Source organism: Sapajus apella, unplaced genomic scaffold (genome assembly GCF_009761245.1).
Source record: "Sapajus apella isolate SASKATOON/1434 unplaced genomic scaffold, GSC_monkey_1.0 scaffold1, whole genome shotgun sequence".
In the NCBI taxonomy this organism is placed as follows: Eukaryota; Metazoa; Chordata; class Mammalia; order Primates; family Cebidae; genus Sapajus; species Sapajus apella.
Genome location: NW_022436941.1, coordinates 52,940,087 through 52,966,498, shown reverse-complemented (window position 1 = coordinate 52,966,498; position 26,412 = coordinate 52,940,087). Strand labels below are relative to the sequence as shown.

At 38.8% G+C, this 26,412-nt stretch overlaps 1 protein-coding gene and 1 pseudogene across 2 annotated transcripts in view; one reads left to right on the top strand and one right to left on the bottom strand.

Moving 5' to 3' along the window:
* Positions 1-226: 226 nt before the first annotated feature.
* RASA1 (RAS p21 protein activator 1) overlaps positions 227-26,412 on the top strand; it is a 114,510-nt gene continuing 88,324 nt past the window's right edge. The window contains exon 1 of one of the 2 annotated variants that reach the window (XM_032276581.1): positions 227-1,339. In XM_032276581.1, the coding sequence (XP_032132472.1) occupies positions 789-1,339 (551 nt within the window). In that variant the 5' untranslated portion in view covers positions 227-788. The other variant, XM_032276589.1, reaches the window with a different exon arrangement.
* LOC116554298 lies at positions 24,797-24,910 on the bottom strand (annotated as a pseudogene).

Genomic DNA, 26,412 nt, shown 5'->3' with positions numbered 1-26,412 from the left:
CGGAGCCGACACACACTCCGAACAGGAGCAGGACAGCATGCGCGACCACGCACCGCGCGTCCCCGCCGCTTCCTTCCCTCTGGACTCTTCCTTTTCCTCCAGGTCCGGCCCCCCGCCACCGCTCCGGGAACGCGCCTGCGCACAAGCTGCCCTTCTCCCTCCTCCGCCCTTCCTTCCCTCCGTCCCTCCTCCCCTGCCCCGCCTTCCTTTCTCTCTCTCCGGTTTCACTCACTGAGAGCTCCAGGTAGTGAGCAGTTCAGTAGATTTCCTCATTACCCAGCCCCTCTTTCTCTCGTCCGTCCCCACCATCTGCCTGGTGGAGGATGAAGGGGCTGCAGTGGCCCCAGCCTATGCAGCGGCACCGGCGGTGGCTGCGGTGTGGGTGGCCGGAACTGGGGTGGTGAAGAAGCGGTGGTGGTGTCTAAAGGAGCGATAGCCGCCTCAGCCTCTTTCCCTGTGCTTCCTATCCTCTTTAGTGCAGCCAGGAAGTTTTCGCTTCTGTACGTGTGTGTGTGCGTGAGTGTGGGTGTGTGCAGTGAGGTTTGGGTGGCGTTTGTGCAGGCTTGGGTTTTTTGCCCACTTCGCTTCCCGTAACCCAGGCAGCTCCGGAGCCTGGGCTGTGGCCCTAGGAGGGGGCGCGGCGGCCGGCTCTCTCCTTTTGTTGTTGTTTCCTCCGCCTGGGGAGCTGAAGGGGAGACGCGCCTGGGTGGGGCGGCTCGGAGCCCGGGCCTGGTGGCCCCCGGGGCTCCCGGGCGGGCAGGGTAGGGCAGAGTAGAGCGGGCTTCAACATGATGGCGGCCGAGGCCGGCAGTGAGGAGGGCAGCCCGGTAACTGCCGGAGCAGGGGGAGGCGGCGTGGCTGCGGGCTCCAGTGCATATCCCGCAGTGTGTCGGGTGAGGATACCCGCGGCCCTGCCTGTGGCAGCCGCCCCCTATCCTGGGCTGGTGGAGACCGGAGTGGCTGGGACTCTGGGTGGCGGAGCAGCTTTGGGGTCAGGGTTCCCAGGAACCGGGTCTGTGGCAGGGGCATTGGGGGGAGCCGGACTGACAGGGGGAGGTACTGCTGCTGGCGTAGCTGGTGCTGCTGCTGGCGTGGCCGGTGCTGCTGCTGCTGCTGCTGCTGCTGGACCGAGTGGAGACATGTCTCTCACCAAGCTGCTCACTTCGTTGCCTGCTGAGACTCTCGGGCCAGGAGGTGTATTTCCCCCTCTGCCTCCTCCCCCTCACCTGCCCCCTTTGGGGGCGGGTCTGGGGACAGTGGACGAAGGTGACTCTCTGGATGGACCAGAATACGAGGAGGAAGAGGTGGCCATACCGTTGACCGCTCCTCCAACTAACCAGTAAGTTGAGACTGCTCTTCAGTAAGTTGAGACTGCTCTTCACTAAGTTAAGACTGCTCTTCAGTAAGTTAAGACTGCTCTTCAGAATGTGTGAAGCTGTCTCCAGAAAAGAGAAAATGAAGGGGTAAACCATCCTTTTTTTTAAATCTTTTCAGCTGTGATTTGTTAGGACAAGTTTTTGAAGTTTCAGATTTCTTGAAGTAGGAATTTAATTTGATCACTCATCTTCCTTACAGGCGTACTACCTGGTGTCTTCCTACATTTGTTGTTCCTCTGGGAAGATGTAAAGTCTTTAAGCTGGAAAGCATGAGAAAATGTGTATCCAATGAGAACCAGATATGGTTCTGTTCCTTCCAAGTTGAGGTGGTGTCCCAGGATTCAGTCAAGCTGCAGCTACCAAGGCAGTCATAGTGTATAACCTGTGTGTGTTCCTTGATAAAGCTAGTTGATGAGTGGGAAGCTTTGAATACAAATATTTAAACAAGTACTATATTAATAATTTGAGAAATATATTGGTTAGAATGTTTTTATTTCAGTGCACATCTCAGCTTCAGATTAGGGAAAACATAGTGATGCGAAAAAGTCTTGGAGTCATTTAATGAGAACTTGGGTCAGAGAGAAAGAAAAGCAGTACTGTGAATTATAGGTATGATTAAGAGCCTATACTCCAACAATGTCTGTATCTTCTTCCATAACTTCTCACTTATTAATGCACTGCTTTTATAGTTGAGACATTGGAAGTACAACAGTGAGGTAAAACAAAATTAATAGATCTTCCCTTAAGCATTTTTGTTGGTGGCCAGTATAGTATTCTATTTGAAAATTAAGTTTTACAGTCTGCAGAATATACAGGACAATGACTTTTTCATGTAAGTTAATACCTCCTCCTCACTTGTTCTCTTAATTGAACTTAGGTGTTTGTTTGTAAAGGTGAACCTTGATGAGAATGTTGAGATGGGAAGTGGTATCAGGCAAAACTTGTTTTATAGATTTCGCACGTAACTCTTAATTGACCCTTAGAATTTTAACAACCTTGGTGCATATCAGGAAAAAAGATGTGGTTCATATGTTGACAGTCACGCTGGACAATTCAGAGGTTTTGTTTCTTTTTTCTTTTCTCTCCCCTGAGACGGAGTCTTGCTCTGTTGCCCAGGCTGCAGTGCGTGGTGCCATCACGGCTCACTGCAACCTCTGCTTCCCAGGTTCAAGCGATTCTCCTGCCTCAGCCTTCTGAGTAGCTGGGATTACAGGAACGTGCCCCATGCCTGGGGAATTTTTGTATTTTTGGTAGAGACGAGGTTTTGTCATGTCGGCCAGGCTGGTCTCGAACACCTGACCTCAGGTGATTCGCCTGCCTCAGCCTCCCATAGTGCTAGGGATTACAGGCATGAGCCACCATACCTGACCTTTTTTTTTTTTTTGGATATCTTCTTTGGAGCATTTAGAAAGGACTGAAACTAATTAGGAAAAGACTCTGTTACACTAATCCATTTTTGACTTAAGGCTTCATCTTCTGATACTTAAAGTGGAAAAGTAAAGTTAGTCATATTTATGCAAGCTATGTTATAGGGATGTAGTATTCCACCTTTTATATTCCTCAAGAAAGGGTCCAAGTTTTTTATCAGATTTTTTTGTTCAAATTTTGCATTCCAACTTATGTCTGTAATGCAGAGTCTTTGGGAGTGTTCTGAGAGGGTTAAAAATGCCATCTACAGCACTGCTTTTGAAAAAAAGTTCAGTTTTTATTAAATGCTCGCTGCATGCTCAGTACCGTGGTTATGAAGAACAGAATGTAACTTTTCATACTGAAAGAATCTAGTCTTATGACAGTTTATAACTAAATTAGATATATTTAGGATATTGTAGTTGAAAAAAACTTGTGTTAATAAAGTTTTTTTTTTTTTTTTTTTTTTTTTAAGACAGTTTTGCTCTTTCACCCAGGCTGGAGTGAAGTGTCAGTGATCTTGGCTCACTGCAGCCTCTGTCCCCCAGGTTCAAGTGATTCTCCTGCCTCAGCCTCCTGAGTAGCTAGGATTACAGGTTCCCTCCACCACGCCTGGCTAATTTTTGTATTTTTAGTAGAGTCGGGGTTTTACCATATTGGCCAGGCTGATCTCGGACCCTGACTTCAGGTGATCCATCTGTTTTGGCCTCCCAAAGTGCTGGGATTCACAGGCGTGAGCCACTGAGCCCAGCCCAGTACACTGTTTTTTTTAGAGTCGTTTTAGGTTCATAGCAAAATTGAGGGGAAGATAACGGGGTGTTCTCATTAAATTTTTAAAAATAAACACGATTGGGCCAGGCTGGTGGCTCATGACTGTATTTCCAGTGCTTTGGGAGGCCAAGATGGTTGGATCACCTGAGGTCAGAGGCTGAGAACAGCCTGGCCAACATGGTGAAACCCTGTCTCTACTAAAACACTAAAAAACCCCCAAAAGTTAGCCAGGTGTGGTGGTGGGTATCAGTAATCCTAGCTACTCGAAAGGCTGAGGCAGGAGACTCGCTAAAATCAGGGAGGCGGAGGTTGTAGTGAGCCGAGATCATACCATTGTACTCCAGCCTGGGCAACAAGAGTGAAACTCTGTCAAAAAAAAAAAAAAACCCACAAAAAACAAAAAACATGATTGAGTACTTATGAAAAATTGTGAGAAATTGATTGTGTGGGATTTTCATCATGATTACATGTATTTGGAAAGAAAAAATTATATTCATATGACTGTGTATATGAGACTTGTTTATGTTCTAAAAAATAACCTCCGTTTCTTTTTGTTTGTTTATTTTTTGAGACAGAGTTGCCCAGGCTGGAGTGCAGTGGCGCCATCTCGGATCACTGCAACCTCCGCCTCCCGGGCTCAAGCGATTCTCCTGCCTCAGCCTCCTGAGTAGCTGGGATTACAGGTGTCCAACAACACACCGTGCTGATTTTTGTATTTTTAGTAGAGACAGGGTTTCACTGTGTTGATCAGACTAGTCTCGAACTCCTGATCTCGTGAACTGCCCACCCCAGCCTGCCAAAGTACTGGGATTGCAGGCATGAGCCACCATGCCTGGCCAAAATACCCTCCATTTCTAATATGTTTTTAAAATTTGCCACTGCGAAGTACAAATTTCCTTCTTATTTTATCTTAGGTATCAACCCACAGTCACTGGAGGCAATACAGTGTAGTGGTTAAGTGTACAGATTCTGAAGTTAGAAAAAATTTGGGTTGGAATCCTGACTCTGCCACTTACTAGCTGTGTGATCTTGGAAAGGTCAGTTTCCCCATCTGTAAAATGGGGATAAGAATGGTACCTTCCTCACGTGGTTGTTTTTTAAAAATTTAATGAATACTCTGCTGTATTCAGCACAGTACTTGGGGCAAAGTAGGTGTTCGATAAATACAGGGTCCCCCATGCCTGTAGCCATAATATTTTACTATCACTAAATTGTCTACTAATTCTTTTGGTTAGAGAGTTTCCCTTTCGTTTGAGAGTCTCCCTTAATAACTGTTTTAGAGAAAGTTTTGAACTCCAAATCAAGCCTACCATGATTAATTATATTAAGAATTTTATTTTAACTTCATAAGGGCTTCTAGCAGTAGGTTAAGCCATTTTAAGGATGAAATTCAGGTGTTCTCTATAAATTCTTATTCCTGAATGTAGACATTCATATATTTTTTCCTTTTTTTTTTTTTTTTTTTTTTTTTGAGATGGAGTCTTGCTCTCTCACCAGGTTGGGGTGCAGTGGCGTGATCTCGGCCCACTGCAACCTCCACCTCCTGAGTTCAAGCAATTCTCATGCCTCAGCCTCCCAAGTAGCTGAGACTATAGGCGCATGCCACCACGACCAGCTAATTTTTATATTTTTAGTAGAGACGGGGGTTTCACCATGTTGGCCAGATGGTCTCCATCTCTTGACCTTGTGATCTGCCCACCTCGGCCTCCCAAAGTGCTGGGATTACAGGTGTGAGCCACCGTGCCTGACCCAGACATTCATATTTTTAAACGGAAGGAAAAGCCTTAAAGACATTGTCAAATAATATTTATGTTTTGTAAAAATATTGAAGAAGTGTTATGGAGTAAATTAATACTGGCTATGAGTAATCGGTCACCTTAGTTATGAATAACATGGTATTAATGAGGTTTAGGTCACAGGATTGGGTCCACAAGTAGTTTGTTACTTGAGTGTTCCCTGATCAGGGAGTTAGTTCAACCTTCTTTCTAGCTAGTTTTGTGCTATTGATCACAAAAGAGTCAAATGACAATATGTAGATAGACCAGTGCAAATAAATTAATACTATTAGTATTTTGTACTTTGTTTTTCTGTGTACACGGTGAATCATTAGTCTCATGTTTATTACTGAGCATTTTCATTAGTTTGGCTGAGGCTAAGAAATGTTTGTGTAATTTGTACTATTATATTTATTTGAATTTTTTTTGGAAATTTGGAGAAAAAAATTTTTAAAAGAAAAAGTTCTCCCTCTGTCTATGTTTTTTCTACCATAAAAGTTTCTATACCTAAAACTGTTAATGAATTTCTTTTTCAAGAGAGAGAAAAGGTTAAATTAAGGCAGTTTGTCACTAGTACTCGGTAAGTTTCTGGAGTTGCTTTTCATGGTTCTCATTATTTTTTCTTCTGTGGGGTGAGGGGCGGTGATGGTAAAGGAGCATTGTTTGTGTAGTACGCCATCAAGAGATTTTTAACTATGAGTCTGCAGTAGTAGGTGACCATTGGTGAGAATCCAACCCACAGATGTATATTGCTTGCTCTGTGGGTATTTGGAATATTTAGTAATTGTCACCATTTAAGAATAGAGATTTCTTTTTCTTCCTTTCTTTCTTTTTTTTTTTTTTTGAGACATAGTCTGTCACTGTTGCCAGGCTAGAGTGGAGTGGCACAATCTCTGTTCACTGCAACCTTTGCCTCCCCCGGGTTCAAACGATTCTCCTGCCTCAGCCTCTGGAGTAACTGGGATTACAGGTGCGCACCAGGACACCCAGCTAATTTTTGTATTTTTAGTAGAGATAGGATTTCACCATGTTGGTGAGGCTGGTCTATGAACTCCTGACATTGTGTTCTGCCTGTCTCAACCTCCCAAAGTGCTGGGATTACAGGCCCCTGCACCTGGCCCTCTTTTTTTTTTTTTTTTTTTTGAGACAGAGTCTTGCTCCACTGCCCGGGCTGGAGTGCAGTGGTGTGATGATCTTGGCTCACTGCAACCTCTGCCTCCTGGGTTCAAGCTATTTTCCTGCCTCAGCCTCCTGAGTAGCTGGGACTACAGGCACACACCACCACGCCCTACTAATTTTTGTATTTTTAGTAGAGATGGGGTTTCACTCTGTTGGCCAGGCTGTTCTCGAGCTCCTAACATCAGGTGATTCACCTGCCTTGGCCTCCCAAAGTGCTGGGATTACAAGTGTGAGCCACAGTGCGGCCAATAGGAAGATTTCGTATTAAAGAAGTCTCAAGTTCTAGCATCTCTAAAAAACCCATAAGACTTGGCTATACCTGGTGACCATTCCTGCTTGAGACTAGATTGCCAGAGCAGAGTATCGGTTGACTCTTAGGTGGGTACTGAGGTCTCCTTTTGCAGCCTTCACCAGGTCTGCTTTGCCTTTGCTATTGCAGTATTTGTCTGGCATCTGGCCTGGGTCTTGCCACCAACCTAATACTCATACTTCTCAAACCTGAAACTTTAAGGAAAAGAAAATAAGGAATGTAATTAGTATGTTTCTTTTTTTTTAAAAATCATTTTACTGTCTCTACAAAAATAAAATTCTTAATTAAGTCAAATAACTGCTGAAGGTTAGTGTTAGAAATTACAGCATTCATTAACTTTGTCACCGATTGCCTTATACATATGTGTGAGTCATTGTTTCTTAATAAAAATGGGGGTGAGACTTGCTAAGATTAGTTATGGAAAGTGATGACCGTAATTCATATTTTTTACTGTATTTGAGTAGTACAGATATATAGTAGGTGCTTCGAGGGTTACAATGAGTTAAATGCCCCCTTTTCTCAATGGGAGAAAAGGGAGTATTAGGTCTAGTAGGAAATTAAGTAAACGAATTTCTGTGATTCAGGCTAGATTAAGATAAATAGCATGAGTGAAGTGTGAGCAAATGTCACGAGGGTTATAAATTTACATAATTAGGATCAGTAAATTCTTTGAGGAAAAAATAGCAGATATGTTTTTCCTGTTATTTATTTATTTTCTGAGCGAGAGGTTATTGGTGCTGATGCTCTTTGCCTAATGATTCTGTCAATAAACATAATTATGAATTAGATGAGTATGAACTTTTCACCCTTACTGAAGAATCTGGTCTACAGAACTCTTATTTACCTGTGGTCTAGAGGGAAATTGAAGGGGTTGTCTGTAGTTACTGAGGTACAGAGCACAGCTGAATGCTAGAATTGGTATGGATCACTGATTAGCTACTCTGGTGAAAACAGGCAAACATTATTGACAAAAATAAAAAAGACAGCCATAAATTAGGAAGAGAAAAGGAAAAATGAAGAGTAGGCTTTTTGTTAGCTTTATTCTTCTCTCTTTACTGGCCATTAGAGAAATGAACAGAGTGCCTTTAAGAACACTTAAATACCCCAAAAAATATCTTGGAGGGAAGATTTTTTATAATAATTATTAACTATAACAGTGGTTACCACTGACATTTTTTTTTTTTGTTATTGCTTACTGCCAAATGGAAACAGTTCTAATGGGTTTACTTGTATTGTTTTGGTCATCTGTTGCTGCATAATAAAATACTCCAAAACATAGTGGCTAAAACAACAATTGTGTATTTGCTCTTGATTCTAAAATTTGTGTATGGCTTTATGGAGACTTCTTCACATGCCATCTGTGGCTATAATGTCACGGTGACTTCTTAACTCAAATCTAGTGCCTCAGCTGGGAGGGCTGGAGCAGCAGGTAGATAGCTGGGCATTTTCCTCTCTATCCCCATGTGGCCTGTCCGCTTGAAGAAGGTTGGGCTTTTTCTTTTTTTTTTTTTCCTGAGACAGAGTCTTGCCCTGTCACCCAGGCTGGAGTACAGTGGTACCATCTCAGCTCACCGCAGCCTTTGCCTTCTGGGTTCAAGCAGTTCTCCTGTCTCAGTCTCCTGAGCAGCTGACATTACATGTGTGTGCCACCACACCCGGCTAATTTTTTGTATTTTTAGTAGAGACAGGATTTCACCATGCTGACCAGACTGGTCTCGAACTCCTGACCTCGTGGTGTGCCTGCCTTGGTCTCCCAAAGTGCTGAGATTACAGACATGAGCCACTGTGCCCGGCCAGCTTGGTCTTCATAGCACGGCAGCTATGGCAGTTCCATGAAAGACCTTTCCAAGCCCCAGTGTGTTAGTATTTATCAAGCCTCTGTGTTCCTTATGCTTGCTACTGTTCTAGTGGCCAGTGCTGATCACATAATTCAGTGTGCATTCAGTATGGGAGGCGACTATAAAAGGGCATGAATACAGCAAGTTGACCGTTCTTCAGGGCACCAGGGTAGCATTATACCATGTGTATTACTTATTTACATGTAATACCAGATAATAGAATACTAGTAGTGAGGGATGGGGTGGGAGATATTGCAAATACTTATGAATTTCTTCCTTTGGGTCAGCAAGCTAGGTTGTCTTTCATTAAATAAGTTAAATGTCTCCACAAAAGATGTTTCTTTTTGGCTACCATTATCTTGATTTTAAACCAAAAATACTGAATATGGATGTTGGTGGTGGTTTGAAAATGCAGATATTTGTCTGTAAAGTGTGTTGTCTTGAAATCACTTGCAATACATTTCAGTTCGTGCTATGATAAAAATTGTTGTTATTAGATACAACTTACTGGTAACTATATATGTCTTAAGATTTAGGGTATGATTTTAGGTGTTTTAGTGGTTATGTGATTTAGTGAGTAAAACAATGAACAGTATAGGGGACAAAAAGAAATATAAAATTCTACAGTCTAGTTGGAAAATGAGGCATTACTGATAGAGTAATAAGATGATAAAAGTAGTCTACAGATATATTGTACAGGTAAATGTTTCAGATTCAGAGGATAGTTGCCAAAGAGTGAAAGGATAAAAGTAAATGAAAGAATAATACTGAAATTTCATACCATAATCCTCTTGGAGGAAATTTCAGTATCATTCTTTCATTTAGGATTATTGCAGAGAGAAAGAGCATTTGTGTTTCAAATTGTAGTCAAGTTGTTAGGTGGAGATACATAGTATTTTAGTGATAAAGGGAAGCATTCTCTGCTTAGATATGGAAGTACCTTCAGGTAGAGTGGCTTGCTTCACTCTAACCTTACACTCTAGCTCAGTTCATATAACTAGGTAGTGGTAGAACTGGGACAGAATTCAATTCTCACAATTTTTCACATATATTTATATTTGGGTAATTTTTATAATTCAGTTTTTTTTTTTTTAATTATAGAGGGGGCTAACAGCATAGTCTCAGTATTTACTAATCATTTGCTATATGTCAGGTACTTTATATGGATTATCTTATTTAATTCTTACAGTGATATAGTGAGAATGGGTATCATCCTCATTGTTGAGAAAACTGAGTGACAGAGCTGGAATTTTAATGTAAATACTATGCTTTCTATTTTGTCTTACCACCTTCCATTATGTAGAATGTATACACATATATGCACCCACATAAAACTTAACATATTTCAGGGCTGGCAGTAACTGGGGTTATGGACTTAATAGTCCCCCCACTCCCCAGAGTCATAGGTTGAAGGCTTAACCACAAATGTAGCTGTATTTGGAGATATGGCCTTTAAAGAGGTAATTAAGGTTAAATGAGGTCATAGGGAGGTTGGTGAATCCTATAGGACGTGGGTATGTTTATAAGAAGAGGTACCAGGAGTATGAGTACATAGAGAAAAGGTCATGTGAGGACATGGTGAGAAGGCCTTTATCTGTCAGCTAAGGAGAGAGGCCATACCAGAAACCAAGCTTGCCAGCAGTTTGATACTTCTATTTCTAGAATGCAGAACTGTGAAAAAATAATTTTTGTTGTTTAAGCCACCCAGACTGTGGTATTTAGTTATGGCAGCCAAAACTGACTAATACATGGGTAATTCTACATCTTTAAAAATGGAATTGGATTATTTTGAAGCAGATTAAATGCGTATCTGTTCTTTGAGAAATAAGGTCCTCATTCTTTTAATTCCTCTCACTGTGGGAGAGAAAATCTTGCCTTACTTTACGTCTTTCTTTGTTAGTCAGTGAGCTTTATCTTTTTTGGCTGTACCTCTGTTGAAAGATCAAAAGCATATTTAAATTCATGTCTTATTATTATAGTGTGGAAAGATCCTGCACATGACCGTGGTAGCCATGGAACATCCTATGGATAAGCTGTTACTCCAGCAAATTTTCTGTATTCATTGTGTGTTCATTGTTGTAACATTTTACTTTAAAAATTTCTTTTCTCTAATACATCTGTCTCAAGCTAAGGGAAAGACTTAGAGATCTCCCTTGCCTCTTTTAAGTATTTTTTTCTGGGGATAACTCACTAAACTGGGTTCATATTTAAGACAGTTGTGTAATGATAGAACCATATCCCACATATATTCTTGTGTATCTAAATATTAATTCATTTCTCTAATTTTTAAATCTTTTTATTTTGAGATAATTGTACATTCATATGCAGTTTTAAGAAATAAGAGAGAGATGTACGCCTTCACCCATTTTACCTTAGTGGTAACATCTTGCATAACTATAATGCAGTATCACAACCAGGAAATTGACGTTGCTGTAATCCACCTATTTTATTCACAATTCACTAGTTTTACATACACTTATTTGTGTGTGTGCATGAGTGGGTGTGTGATGTACTTAGTATTTCATTCTATGCAGCATTATAACATGTAAATTTGTATAATCATTACCATACTAGAGATACAGAACAGTTTCTTTACCACTAGGATCTCTTGTTCTTCGTTTTTATAACCAGAGTCTACTTCTCCTTCCTTTTTCCTTATCCCCTGGTAACTGCTAATTTGCTTTTTTTTTTAAGTCATTTTAAGAAGATTATGCATGCTGGGTGTGATGGCTCATGCCTGTAATCCCAGCACTTTGTGAAGCTGAGGTGGGTGGATCTCTTGAGCCCAGGAGTTCAAGACCAGCCTGGGCAACATGACAAAACCTCGGGTCTCTACAAAAAATACAAAAATGAGCTGTTTGTGGTGCTGTACACCTGTAGTCCCAGCTACTCAGGAGTCTGAGGCGGGAGGATCACCTGAGCCTATGAGGTTAAGACTGCAGTGAGTTCAGTTGTCATCCAGCCTGGGTGACAGAGTGAGACCCTGCCTCAAAAAAAAAAAAAAAAAAAAAAAAAAAAAGAGGTTATATAAATGGAATAAAATAGTATGTAACCTTTTGGGATTGGCATTTGTCACTCAGCGTAATTTGTCAAGTTCATGTAAGTTGAAGTATCCATATATATATATATATTTCCATTGCTGAGTAGTAGCCCATGGTATAGATGTGCCAGTTTGTTTAACCATTTAGCCATTGGGGAACATTTGGGTAATTTCCAGTTTTGAGTAGAAGACATAAAATTTCAGCTAGGTTTTAGTAGTTCTTTGGAATCATGTAATAATTCTCCACATTTGTCATCTTTGGTAATTAAAAAGAGAATAACTATGGTTTGTTTGTAGTTGTTTGTATTTAGTTAGCACATAAACCTGATGAATTTCTCAAAATTTGGAAAAACAGAACACAAACCACATTAACAGGAGATCACATCCTCTAGTTAATATTAGAATTTCTGAATATCTTCCTCTTGTATGGTCATTGGGATCAGAATCCTTTTATCATGAAGCCGTTTTTAAAAGTGAATAGGAAATACCTAATATTTTTGTTTTGATGTTTTTTAAGAACCTTATGTATGTGATAAAATAGCATTTAACATTATAGTTAGTGTTAGAAATCATAAAATTTGAGCGCTGTGGAGATAATGGTACCTTTTAATAAATTAGTTTTAATTTTTGTGGAAATGGTATTATCTTCCTACCCCACAGGACCCTTGAGAGACTACAGTGGAATAAAAGTTGAAATAAAACAGGAGACAAATTGTGTTATGCTTTGAATGCTATGGTAAGGGCTTGTGCATAGCATCATAGTGTAGATATGTGGAATCGTCATACAATCCTCTTCTCAACTTTTAAAAACAATTTTTAATTCTAAGATTTCAGTCAGTCTCCTTTCTTTTTTTTTTTTTGAGACAGAGTCTTGCTCTGTCACTTAGGCTGGAGTGCAGTGGTGTGATCTTGGCTCACTGCAACCTCTGCCTCCTGAATTTAAGCGATTCTCCTGTGCTGAGTAGCTGGAATCCCAGGCACACACCATCACACCCAGCTAATTTTTGTATTTTTAGTAGAGATGGGATTTTGCCATGTTGGCCAGCCTAGTCTCAAACTCCTGACCTCAAGTGATCTGCCTGCCTCAGCCTCCCAGAGTGCTGGGATTACAGGCCTGAGTCACCATGCCTGACTAGTCTCTTTTTCTCCTTTTCCACTCTAACCAGTTATCCACGTTGTTATATTCTACCTCCGAAATGGATCTAACATTTCTTTCTTTTGTTATTATTATTTTTGAGACAGAGTTTTGCTCTGTTGCCCAGGCTGGAGTGCAGTGGCACGATCTTGGCTCATTGAAACCACCTTCTCTCGGGTTCAAGCAATTCTCATGCCTCAGCCTCCTTGAGTAGCTGGGATTTTACAGGTGCATGCCACCACGCCTGGCCAATTTTTGTGAATTTTTTTTTTTTTAGTAGAGACAGGGTTTCACCATGTTGGCAAGGCTAGTCTCAAATGCCTGACCTCAAGTGATCCACTTGTCTTGGCCTCCCAAAAGGATCTTAACATTTTTTTCAGTCTCCTTTACTTTGATTCACACCCTCATTTTCTCCTTCTTCCTATTAGAGAGGTCGGTTACTTTTCTCCCTTTTACTGATCGCTTCCTTGGGCAATTCGTAACTCTTTATTATTGGCTTTCAAAAATGTTTAACTTCAACCCAAGTAAAAATTAAGAAATTCCTGGTACATTGTGACACAGAGATTATGTGTATGTTTAAAAAAAAGAAAAAAACCCCACAAAGATTTAATGAAAAATGCTCTTTTAAATTACTACTTGTGATGCTATTTTATTTTCATTTTAATTCTGTTCTACTGTACTTAAAAATTACTGGTAGAAAGCAACTAAGTAGAGTTTGAAACTCCCAGCAGTTTGAAAAATTGCTTTATTTTACTTTCAGTGTAATCTTGTAAAGACAAATTTTTACTTTCTTGAAACCTTTTTGTGAGTCTCTATTGTTTACAGAGTAGTGGCTTTCAGATGTAATTTTGACCATGACTCACTAAAAGAAATAAATTTTACATCTGTGACCCAGCAAACATATATGCATAAATGTGTGTGTGTGTGCGCGTGCGCGCACACACACACACACAAGCAATTTTATGCCTCTTCATTTACTATTTCTTCTGTTGGTACACCTTCTCCCTACCTTGATTACATGACAGACTTTCATTTATTCTTCTGAATACAGCTGGGACATTCTTGAAGTTGATGTAATATGACAAAAAATAAAATTTCTTCTTAGTGACAACAATGATGTCATCAAACCAACTTGGAAAGAATTGTTTTCTCAGATAATTAGATCACACTATCTCAATTAAATCAATATACATTGAATTATACAAGCTTTCTGGTTAGAAAGACCTGACAGTAACCTGCTTGGTGATACTAGCTTATTTAAATTATAGAGATTGTAGCAAATGATGTGGTCATAATGGACTCATGTAAAATGGAGCCTTATTAAGGGTGAGCTTGTCAGATATCATCTAAGTTCAAGTGAGTGGGCTTTTCTTAGCCCAAGGACGGAACTTGTTTCTGGTGGAGTTATTTTTGTTATTATGTAAATGTTTTTATCAGAGATACGATTTCTTTTTTTTTTTTTTTTTGGCCAGAGTGCATGCTCAATAAGCAAACTTCCCTCAAGTATTTATGTTGGAAAATTTGAAATTTGCAGAAAAGTTGCAGGAATACTGAGCAACTTTACATTTTGCCATGTTTTAGTTTTATCCCTTTCTTTTTATGCACACATGTATATATCATTTTTGCTGAACTGTTTAAAAGTTAGTTGCAGAGATCTTGTCCTTTTCCACTGAAATACTTTATAATGTATTTCCCAGGAGTAAGGACAATAGCCTACAAAGTCAAATATAATGAATTTAACATTATTATATTAATCATATATCGTCAGTTGTTCCTATAATGTCATTTATATCTGTCTGTTTTAATGAATTGTATTTAATCATTATGTCTTTTTTGTCTCCTTTAATCTAGAACAGTCCCTTTTGCTTTTTATTTCTTTTGTAATGTTAACGTTTTTGAAGAGCTTAGGATAGTTCTGCAGAATGTGTCTCAATTTGTATTTGATTGTTTTCTCATGGTTAGATTAACCACCACTGGCAGAGATAGGCCATAGGTCATGAGTTCTCAGTACATAGGGGCACATGATATCAATTATCCTCTTGATGATGTACGTAAGTTTGAACTTGGTTAAGGTGGGTTCTGCCAGATTTTGCTATTATGAAAGGCACCTTTCCCTTTATAATTAATAAATAACAAGTACCCATTGGTTTTAGTATCCATTGATTATTTTTGCCCGAATCATTTATTTTCTTGTGATGATACAATAAAATAGTAATTTTTCCCCCAGTTTGTAATTTCTCTGATATTTGTTAATTGGCATTCTCCATTCAAGAATTCTATGATTACAGTTTGGCTTTCCACTTAGTAGGCTTGTAGGCAAGATTAGGCTGGGCAGAGATATATATAGGCATGTATTTTTTTTTTTTAAATTATTATTATTTTTTTTGACAAGGTCTTGTTTTATTGGTCAGGTTGGAGTGCAGTGGTGCAGTCATGGTTCATTGCAACCTCAACCTCCCAGGCTCAAGTGGTCTTCCCACCTCAGCCTTTCTATTAAGTAGGACTATAGATGCATGCTACCATGCCCAGCGAATGCTTTATTTTTGTATAGATGGGGTCTCCCCAATTTCCCAGACTTGTCTTGAACTCTTGGACTTGAGCGATGCTCCCTCCTTGGCTTCCCAAAGTGCTGGGATTGCAGGCATGAGCCACTGTGCCTGGCTTAGTTTTGTTGTTGTTAATAGATAAATTGTCCTTGTGGTTTCTCATTAGTCACTTCTATCTAGCTTTACTAGAATGGATCAACAACCTTACATGCTATCAAATCTTAATCCTTGACTCACTTGAGTTTAAGTTGTATATCCTGGAGAAGCCATCTTGGCTTTTGGTACTTAATGACGTTTCTTGACAGTTAGCAAATTATATGGCTTGTTCTGGGTGAAACCCTTCTCCGTTGCATCTTTACCTATTTGTATTGTATTTTTACAGTGATTTCTTTTTTTTTTTTTTTTTTTCCCCAAGAGAATGAGGACAAACAGGAGGCAAAATCAAAAAAGACATTGGATTTAATGGTTAAATGTGGTATATAAGGGACAGGAATGCAGTCTGAGTAAGATGGTGAGTACTTCTAGATAGGCACACAAATTTTTTTCCCCTAGTTCACTTTTTAAAAGTTAATAAACTTTATTTTTTTAGAATTGTTTTAACTTTATAGCAAAATTGAGGGGAAATTAGAGTTCCCATATTCTACCTCCTCTCTCTCTCCCGCTGTTGACATCCAGCACACTGGCACATTTGTTTCAAATGATGAAGTTACATTGACATGTTATCGTCACTCAGTGTTCATAGTTTATATTAGGGTTTATTCTTGGCATTGTACATTCAGTGGGTTTTGACAAATGTTTAATGACATGTATCCCACAGTGTAGTGTCATACAAAATAGTTTCATTGCCAAAAAATCCTGTGTATTTTGCCTGTTCTTTCTTCTTTCCCCCTTAGCCCTGTCAGTCACTAATCTTTTTACTGTTTCCATAGTTTTACCTTTTCCAGGATGTTGTATATATGGAATTGTACAGTATGTAGCCTTTTCAGATTGGCTTCTTTCATTTAATATGCATTTGGGATTCTTTCATGTCTTTCCATGGATAGCTGATTTCTTTTTCTGTCTGAATGTACCATAATTTATCTGGTCAGCTAGTGGAGTTTATCGATTTTGGCAATTATGAATAAAGGTGCTTATAAACATTTGTGCGCAGGATTTTTTTTGTGGCCATACGTTTTCAACTTACTGGGATAAATACCAAGAAGCCTGATTGCTGAATAGTATGTAAAAGTATGTTTTGAAAGAAACTGCCAAACTGTCTTCCATAGTGGCTGCACCATTTTGCATACCCACCCCCAGTGATTGATAGTTCCTGTTGCTCTGCATTCTTGCCAGCATTAGATGTTGGCAGGTTTTTGGATTTTGGCCATTGTAAAAGGTGTATAGTGATATCTTGTTTGAATATGTCATTTTCTAGTCACGTATAATGGTTTGGACATATGACTCCTCTAGATCTCATGTTACGGCCGGGGTGATGACTCATGCCTATAATCCCAGAACTTTGGGAGGCTGAGGTGGGAGGATTGCTTGAGGCCAGGAGTTTGAGACCCAGCCTGGCCAACAGGATGAGACTCTGTCTCTACAAAAAAGAAAAAAATTAGCCAGGTGGTGGTGCACACCTGTGGTCCCAGCTACTCAGGAGGCTGAGGTGGGAGGATCGCTTAAACCTAGGAGGTCAAGGCTGCAGTGAGCTGTGATTGTGCCATGGCACTCCAACCTAGGCAACAGGGCAAGACCCTGTCTCAAAAAAAAAAAAAGAAAAAAGAAATCTCATGTTGAAATGTGATTTCTAATGTTGGAGGTGGGACCTGGTGAGAGGGGTTTGGGTCACAGGGGAGGATCCCTCATGGCTTGCTGCTGTCCTCCTGATGGTGAATTTGTTTTTACAAGGTCTGGCTGTTGTAAAGTGTGGCATCTGGTTTACTACCTTCTTCCTCCTGCCTTCACCATTATGTAATATGTTTGCTCCCGTTTTGCCTTCCACCATGAGTAAAAGCTTCCTGAGGCCTACCCAGAAGCTGAGCAGAAGTTGACACCATGCTTCCTATATAGCCTGTGGAACCATGAGCCAGTTAAACCTCAGTGACTCAATGTCTCTTGACAGCACCTTTTGCAGAGCAGAAGTCTTTAATTTTAGTGAAATCCAGCTTATCTGTTGTTTCTTTCATGGATTGTGACATTTGTGTCTAAGAAGTCATCTCATATCCAAGGTCATTAGATTTTCTTTTTTTTGTTATTGTCTAGTAGTTTTATAGGTTTGTGTTTTAATTTAGGTCTGTGATACATTTTGAGTTAAATTTTGTGAAGGGTGTAAGGTGAATGTTTACATTCTTTTTTTTTTTTTGTTTTTTTCGCATGTGGATGTCCAGTTGTGCCAGCACTGTTTGTTAAAAAGTTTGTTTTTGCTCCATTGTCTTACCTTTGCTCTTTTTTTCAAAGATCAGTTGGTTATATTTATTTGGATGTGTTTCTGGGCTTCCTGTCTGTTTCATTGACTTACTTGTTTTTCTTCCAAAATACACACTATCTTGGTTACTATAGCATTAAAATAAGTCTTGAAGTCTAGTAGTGTCATCTCTCTGACTTTGTTTTTTCTTTCAATGTTATGTTGGCTGCTCTAGGTCTTTTGCCTCTCCATAAAAAATTTTGAGCCAGTTTGTTGATATCCACAAAATAATGTGCTGGGATTTTTATTGGGATTGTGCTGAATCTGTACATCAAGTTGGGAAGAACGGACATGTTGGTAAAGAGTCTTATTCACGAACTTGGAGTATCTCTCCATTTATTTAGTTCTTTGTTATCTTCCATCATAGTTTTATAGTTTTTCTCATATAGATCTTGTACATATTTTGTTAGAATTATACCTAAGTATTTCATATTTTGGTTGCTAGTGTGAATGGTAATATGTTATAAATTTCAAATTCCACTTGTTCATTTTGTACATTCAGAAAAGCCACTGGCTTTCCTTGTATTCTGTAACCTTGCTTGTTAGTTCCATGAGGTTGTTTTTGGTCAGGTCTTTGGAATTTCTACCTAGATAGTCATGTCATCTGAGAACAAAGAGTATTATTTCTTCTTTTCCAGTCAATATACATTTTCCCCTTTCCTGTTTTACTGCATTAGCTATGACTTTGAGTATGATTTTGAAAAGCCGTGGTAAGAGGAGACATCCTTGTATTTTTCCCCATCTTGGTGGGAAAGCTTTGACGTTCTCATCATTAAATATGGTGTTAGCTGTAGGTTTTTTTGGTAGTTTTTTTTTCTTTTTATCAAGTTGAGGAAGTTCCCATATATTCCTAATTTGCTCAGTATGTTAATCATGATGGGGTGTTGGATACTGTCAAATTGATTTTCTGCATCTATTAATATGATCATGTGATTTTTCTTCTTTAGCCTGTTGTAATTGATGACAATGATTTTTAAAAATGTTGAGCCAGTCTTGATAAATCCTGCTTGATTATGGTATGTAATTCTCTTTGTACATTGTTGGAAGTAATTTGCTAATATTTTGTTGAAGATGTTCGCATTTATATACATAGGAGAGATTGTAGCTTTCTTTCCCTGTAGTGTCTTTGTCTGGTTTTGGTATTAGGTTAATATTGTCTTCACAGAATGACTTAGGAAGTAACTGCTGTGTCTCTGACAGAGATTGTAAAGAATTGGTATGATTTCTTCTTTATATGATTATTAGAATTCACCAGTGAACCCATCTGGATGTAGTTCCCTCTGTTTTTGAAAGTTTTTAGTTATTGATTCAATTTCTTTAATTGATATAGGTCTATTAGGGTTTTTTTTTCTTCTTGTTTGAGTTTTGGCAGATTGTATTTTTTAAGGAATTGCTCCATTTCATCTAGATTTGCAAATTTGTGGGTATAGATTTATTTACAGTATTAGATTATTATCTTTTTAATGGCTTTGGGATCAGTAGAGATTAGTAAAGATTTCTTTCATTCCTTATACTGGTAATTTGTCTTTCTTTTTTTCTAAGTCTGGCTAGAGGCTTATCAGTTTTATTGATCTTTTCAAAAAAGTTACTTTTGGCTTTGTTAATTTACTTTATTGATTTCTTGTTTTCAATTTCATTAATTTTTGCTGTAATTTATGTATTTCTCTTTATCTGCTTAACGTGGATATAATTTGCTTTTATTTTCTTGCTTTCTAAGATGTTTAGGTGATTATTATTTAAAATTTTTACTTAAGAGACAGGGTCTCACTACGTGGCTCAAGCTGGAGTGCAGTGGCTGTTCCCAGGTGGGATCCCACTACTGATCTGTGTTTTGACCTGCCCCGTTTCCAACCTGGTCTGGTTCACCCCTCCTTAGGCAAGCTGGTGGTATCCTGCTTTCATGGGAGTCACCATATTGATGCCAGACTAATCATGGAGGTTCACTGGGCATAGTTTATTAACAGTCCAGAACTTATAGGTTCTATGAGTTTTTCTGGCTCCACCTTTCAGATAACTGGTAGTACAGGTGTGTGCCAGTGTTCCCACCTGAAACTCTGATTACTGATTTTTTATCTTTCTAACATGTGCATTCAAACTATAAGTTTTACTCTAAGCATTGCTTTTGTTTCATCCCACAAGTGTTTTATATTTTCGTTTGAATTTAAAGTATTTTAAAATTGCTTTCTCATTTCCTCTTTGATTAATGTGTTTATTTAGAAGCGCTTTGGAATTTTCTTGCTATGTTTTTGTTATTTATTTCTAGTTTAATTCTGTGGTCTGAGAATAGACATTGTATGATTTCTGTACTGATGAATTTGTTAAGGCGTGTTATTACTCAGAATGTGGTCTATGTTGGCAAATGTCTCATTCAAACCTGTAAAGAATGTGCATTCTGCTGTTGTTGGATGAAGTAGTCTATAGATTTATACTAGTTGATTGAAAGCACTGCTGAGTTAAACTGTATCTTTACTGATTTATTTTTGCTGTCTGGATCTGACCATTTCTGATAGAGTCATGTTGAAATCTCAACTCTAATGATGCATTTATGTAATTCCTCTTCAAGTTCTGTTTTTATTTATTTTTTTCATTTATTTTTACTCTCCAGTGGTTTTCTTGAGATATTGATCCCTTTATCATTACTTAATGCCTCTCTTTATTCCTGGTAACTTTGCATGCTCTGGAGTTGGCTCTGTCTGAAATTAATATAGCTTCTCTCACTTTCTTTTGATTAGTGTTAGCATGGTGTATCTTTTACCATCCCTTTGCTTTTAATCTGTATGTGTTTTTATATTTAAAATGAGTTTCTTGTTCATACAGTAGGATCTTTTTTGATGTACTGTGACAGTGTCTTTTAATTGGTATATTAGACTTGATGTTTAAAGTGGTAATTGATATAAATTAAAATCATATATCTTACCATTTTCTATTTTTTTGACCTGTTTCTTCATAACTTTTATTATGCTCTTTTTCTGCCTTTTGTGATTTGAGTACAGTATTTTATTTGATTTCATTTTTCTCTCATTTTTGAGCACATCAGTTTGTGTTTGTATATGTGTGTGTATGTATTTATTTTTTTAACACTGTCTCACTGTGTCACGCAGGCTAGAGTACAGTAGCGTGAGGCTGTCTCACTGCAGCTCCACCTCTCTGGCTCAAGTGATCTTCCCACCTTTGCCTCATGAGTAACTGGGACCACAGGTGCAAATTTTTGTGCCTTTTTTTTTTCCCTATACAAACAGGGTTTTGCCGTGTTGTCCAGGCTGGTCTCAAACTCCTGGGCTAACAGCAGTCCACTCAACTTGGCCTCCCAAAGTGCTGGGATTACAGGCATGAACCACGACGTCTATCCCCAACTTTTTTTCTTTTTTGGGTAGGGGGATGGAGTCTCACTGTGTTGCCCAAGCTGGTCTCTTGGGCTAAAGCAGTCCACTCACCTTGGCCTCTCAAAGGAATGAGCCACCATGCCTGTCCCTCACTTTTTTTTTTTTTCTTGAGATGGAGTTTCGCTCTGTCATACAGGCTGGAATGCAATGTCATCATCTCGGCTCACAGCAACCTCTGCCTCCCAGACTCAAGCTGTTCTCCTGCCTCAGCCTCCCAAGTAGCTGTGATTACAGGTGTGCGCCTGGCTAATTTTTGTGTTTTTAGTAGAGACGGGATTTTGCCATGTTTACCAGTCTGGTCTTGAACTCCTGACCTCAGGTAATCTACCCGTCTTGGCCTCCCAAAGTGCTGGGATTACAGGCATGAGCCACTGCATCTGGCCTTTTTAAAAAATTTTTTTGAACTTAAGTGTTTGCCCTGGAGCTTGTAATATACATTTACAGTTTATCGAAGCACACTGTCAAATAATACTGTATTGCTTCGTGGGTTGTGTGAGTACTTTATAATAACAACATATTCCTGTTTCATTGCTTTTTCTTTTATCCTTTTCTGTCTTGTCATTCATTTCACTCACACATATACATCATTGCTATTATTTTGAACAAACTGTTACCTTTTAGCTGAATTAAAAGTAAGAAAAATAAAAGTTTTTATTTTATCTTCACTTATACTCTCAAGTTCCTCCTTTCTGAGTTCTGACCTATATCATTATCCTTCTCTATCATGAAATTATTTTAATATGTCTTGCAAGGCAGGTCTACTTGTAACATCTCTCTTCAGTTTTTATCTTAGAATGTCTTTATGTTTCTCTCACTTTAGAAAGATAGTTTCACATGGTATAAATTTTTAGGTTCATGGTTTTCTTCTCTCAGCACTTTAATATTTCATTCTACTCTCCTCTGTTTGCATTGTTTCTGAGAAGCTGGTCTGTTGTGTTGTAGGCAAGGTGTTTTTTGCCTCTGGCTTCTTTCAAGATTTTTTTCTGTATGTTTGATTTTCTGAAACTTGAACATGATATGCTTAGGTTTTTTTTTTTCTTAGGTTTCTGGGGGCCCCAGTTTTAATGTTATCTGAGTTTTATGGATCTGTGGTTTGGTGTCTGATATGAACTGGGAAATTCTTAGTCATTATTGTTTCCTTGTGTTACCAGTATATGTAAATTACACCTTTTCTTTAGTTGTCCTACAGTTCTTGAATGTTTGGTGCTCTCTTTTTCCTCTCTTTTTTTCTTTGTTTTTCAGTTTTGGAAGTAGTTTCTGTTGTTAGGCCCTTAGGCTCAGAAGTGCTTTCCTTAGCTGTGTCCGGTCTGCTGGTGAAGCCATTAAAGGCATTCTTCATGTCTGTTACATTGCTTTTGATTTCTAACATATCTTTTTATCCTTTCTTAGAATTTCCATTTCTCTGCTTACATTGTCATGTATTGGCATATTGTCTACCTTTTTCATAAAGCACCTAGCATATTAATCATAGTTTTAAAACATTCCCTGTCTGGTAACTCTGGAATTCCTGTCATCTCTGCTTTTGATGCTTTGTCTGTCTCTTCAAATTGTTTTTTGCCTTTTATTATGTCTTGTAACTTTTTATTGAAAGGTATACATGATGTATTGGGTAAAAGGAACTGCTGTAAATAGGCCGTTAGTGATGTAGTTAGAAGGGAAGGATTGTATAGTCCTATTATTAGGTCTCAGTTTTTTAGTTAACCTGTGCTCCTGGACTGTGAAAGTAACCATTGTTTTTCAGTCCCTTGGCCTTATTCCTGTCACCTTTAGGTTAGACAGAACGGCTAGAAGGGGCTTGAATTTGGTATTTTCCTTCCCTTTTTTGAAAGTCTAAAGTGAGGTGGAGTTGTTCACAGTATTTCTTTACACATAGGTAGGTTAGGCTCTGGTAAATTAGTTTCTGTTCAAGGCAGGCCTTGTTAAGAACTGATTGCTCTGGCATATTTCAAAAGGGTTCGTTTTTCCTTCCCCCTACCAGAAGCACAAATATCAGATTTTTCTCTGATATTTACTGTAAGGGCCTGGTAGAGCTCCTGGAGGTAAAATTCACAAAAGTGTGAGGGCTTCACATGACTGGGTCTTCCTGAAGTTTTTAATTGTCATTTTTCTGCGCTGACTCTCCAGCAATTTGTCATTATAGTTTAAGCCTTGTTACTCTGGCAGTAGTTCCCAGGGAGGTTTCTGCTTGTGGGTTTCTGCTGTGATGACTTGTGATTTTTCTCTGTCTGCCTGACTGTCTCTCTATTTTGGGGGATAGTGGTTTGCCCTGTTACCTCACTACTCTGAAGGCTCTAATAAGAGCTGTTGATTTTTCAGTTTGTTCAGTTTTTTACTTGTTAGGATGGAGTGGTGACTTTTAATGCTCTTATATGTAAGGACGGAACAGGAAACTGACAGCAGCTTACAGGTTTTAGGTGACAAGTTATAAAATGGTTGAAAAGAGATTGATTTATGAGAATTTGGAGGCTAAATCCTTTCAAAGAATGAGTAGTTAGAAGGGATAGCAAAATAAGGGGAGCATTTTTTCAAAATAGCAAAAGATAATATTTGATAGATAATAATTTTTAGTCCTAATAGTAAATATTAAGCTATCTTTTAAATCAATCATTAAGGTTGGATTTTTGGTTTTCACTTTAGTGTATTTGAAAGTAAAAGATGCTTTATATTCAATATTTGCTGATATATTTAATCAAAACCTAGAGAATTGTGGTAGACATTGTATCAGAAGAAAACAGTTTTGAACAAAGAGAGGGAATTACTAGCCAATTAACAAGTGTCAACTGTTTCATAAGCATGTCATAGTGTTTCCTAAATTGTGCACTGCATTGTTCAGTTTAAGGAATTGGTGTTCTGTGACCTTTTGACAGTTAAATAATTTGAGAACTTCTGCATTTTGGGCCTGTGCTCTTAGAAATCCAGAATGTACATTAACCCATTTATGCCTATGTTCATTAATCGAATGCTAAGCAGGTGGGAGTTCTTTATATCCCGTTCAAGGACATCGCCAAGGTCTGATTTTTTGCACTCAAAAAATTGCAACTTAGGCATAAATACAGGAGTCCTGTGAGTCATTAATATACTAAACAGACTTTCTTGTTTAACTCTGCTTTTTCTAAACTTACATCCCTAGTGGTCATTCTTTGCAGGGTGTGTTTTGAGAAACATAGCAATAGCAAGTAGTTAAGTTTCTATCTACCTGCTGCTTGCAGTGGGAGTAGTATAGAGGAAGAACCCAAGTTTAGCCTTTGGAAAACCTGAGTTTGTAGTTTTATTGCTTTTAGTGAATCACTGTGTTGGAAAAGCTAATTTAAGTTCCTCATGTTTGTTTCCTTTTATAAAATATAGTAACATTTCTCCATTTCTAATTCACAGTGATGCTGATGTTTTATAGTTACCAAAAAGGCTATAATAAAGTACTCACGTATAAGGTTTGTTTATAGTTCTTTTTTCTTTTTTTATTTCTATGTGTAAGGTATACAACATAATGTTTTGGTGTGCATATATGCAGTGAAGTAATTACCATAACCAAGTAAATTAACATATCCCTCATCTCCCATAGTTAACCTTTTGTGTGTGGGGGGTAAGAGTGCCAAAAAAATATGGAATGCTTCACAAATTGGCATGTCATCCTTGAGCAGGGGTCATGTTGATCTTTTCTCTATTATCATTCCAGTTGTTAGTATATACAGTGCTGCAGAAGTGAGCACTGTATCTGGTTCTTACAAGGAATGAAAACGTTTGACACCTGCTTTCTGGTGGTAGGTGTGATATTAATGTGAACTGATACAGGAGTCAGAAACCTATATAGATGTTGAAAGAATAAATCAGTATGCAAAAGTGAATGGTGTGTTAATAGAGGCAACAATGCTAAGGAGTATACTGTTTTCTTGTAAATTTTTTCCTTTGGACACTATAATATATGGCCAAGAGATGACCAGTAAAACAAAAATAAATAGATATTTAGTGTTGCTTATTAAGAGTTAAGCTGGGTGCTGAGTACAGCTCATGCCTGCAATCCCAGCCCTTTGGAAGGCCAAAGGAGAGAGGACTGCATGAGCCCAGGAGTTTAATACTAGCCTGAGCAACATAGGGAGACCCTGTCCCTACAAAAAATAAAAATAAAAAGTTTAATAGGGCATGGTGGTGGCACACCTGTGGTCCCAGCTACTTGGGAGGCTGGGGTAGAAGATCACTTGAGCCAGGCGTTTGAGGTTACAGTGAGTTGTGATCTTGCTACTGCATTCTCACTTGGGTAACAACATGTCTCATAAGCTGGGCATCATGGCTCCTGCCTATAATCCTGGCTACTTGGGAGGCTGAGGTGGGAGGACTGCCTGAGGCTAGGAGTTTGAGACCAGCCTGGGCAACCTAGCAAGATCCTGTCTCAAAAAAATATTAAAAAGAGTTTAGATAGATTACAAGAAAGCTTCCTTAGCTGGGAAGCTTATCCTACTTACTAATGATAGAAATATGGTTGAAACAGGATAAAGTTTTGGATGAAATCTTTATTTATTTATTTATTTAGAGACGGAGCCTCGTTCTGTCACCAGGCTGGAGTGCAGTGGAGCTGCAACCTCCGCCTCCCAGGTTCAAGTGATCCTCCTGCCTCAGCCTTACAAGTAGCTGGGACTGTAGGCGCACACTACCACGCCCAACTAATTTTTGTATTTTTAGTAGAGAAGGGGTTTCACCTTGGCCAGGATGGTCTCTATCTCTTGCTCTGGTGATCTGCTCACCTTGGCCTCCCAAAGTTCTGGGATTATAGGCGTGAGCCACTGCACCCAGTCTTATGCAGTTATTTTTAAGATCTTATCTACAATTCTAATGATTTTGTTGTAAGGATGTTTAAATGAGTTTTAGAATAATGCCTATAGTAGTTGAGGATGCAAGAGCTTTTTAGATGAAAATATTCACATTTGTTTTCTATTGAAAAAGTTTAAAAGATAAGTATATGATTAAAGTTTACATAATGAACAGAGAAAATGAAAAAATGGTGACAAAATCCTGAGAGGTATAAAACTACATATGCCAAAGAGGCATATGCTTAAATTTCTGTCCTGTCTCTGACCTCAGTGGGCATGAGATGTTAGTCATGGAAAGGCAGAAAAGATGAGGCAGGGCTAAGTCCTGGCTCTGATTCACCCAATGACTCAGCTGTTAGTAGTGACCACTGAGTCTTAGGCTGCTGAACAGGACATATGTGCGTTTT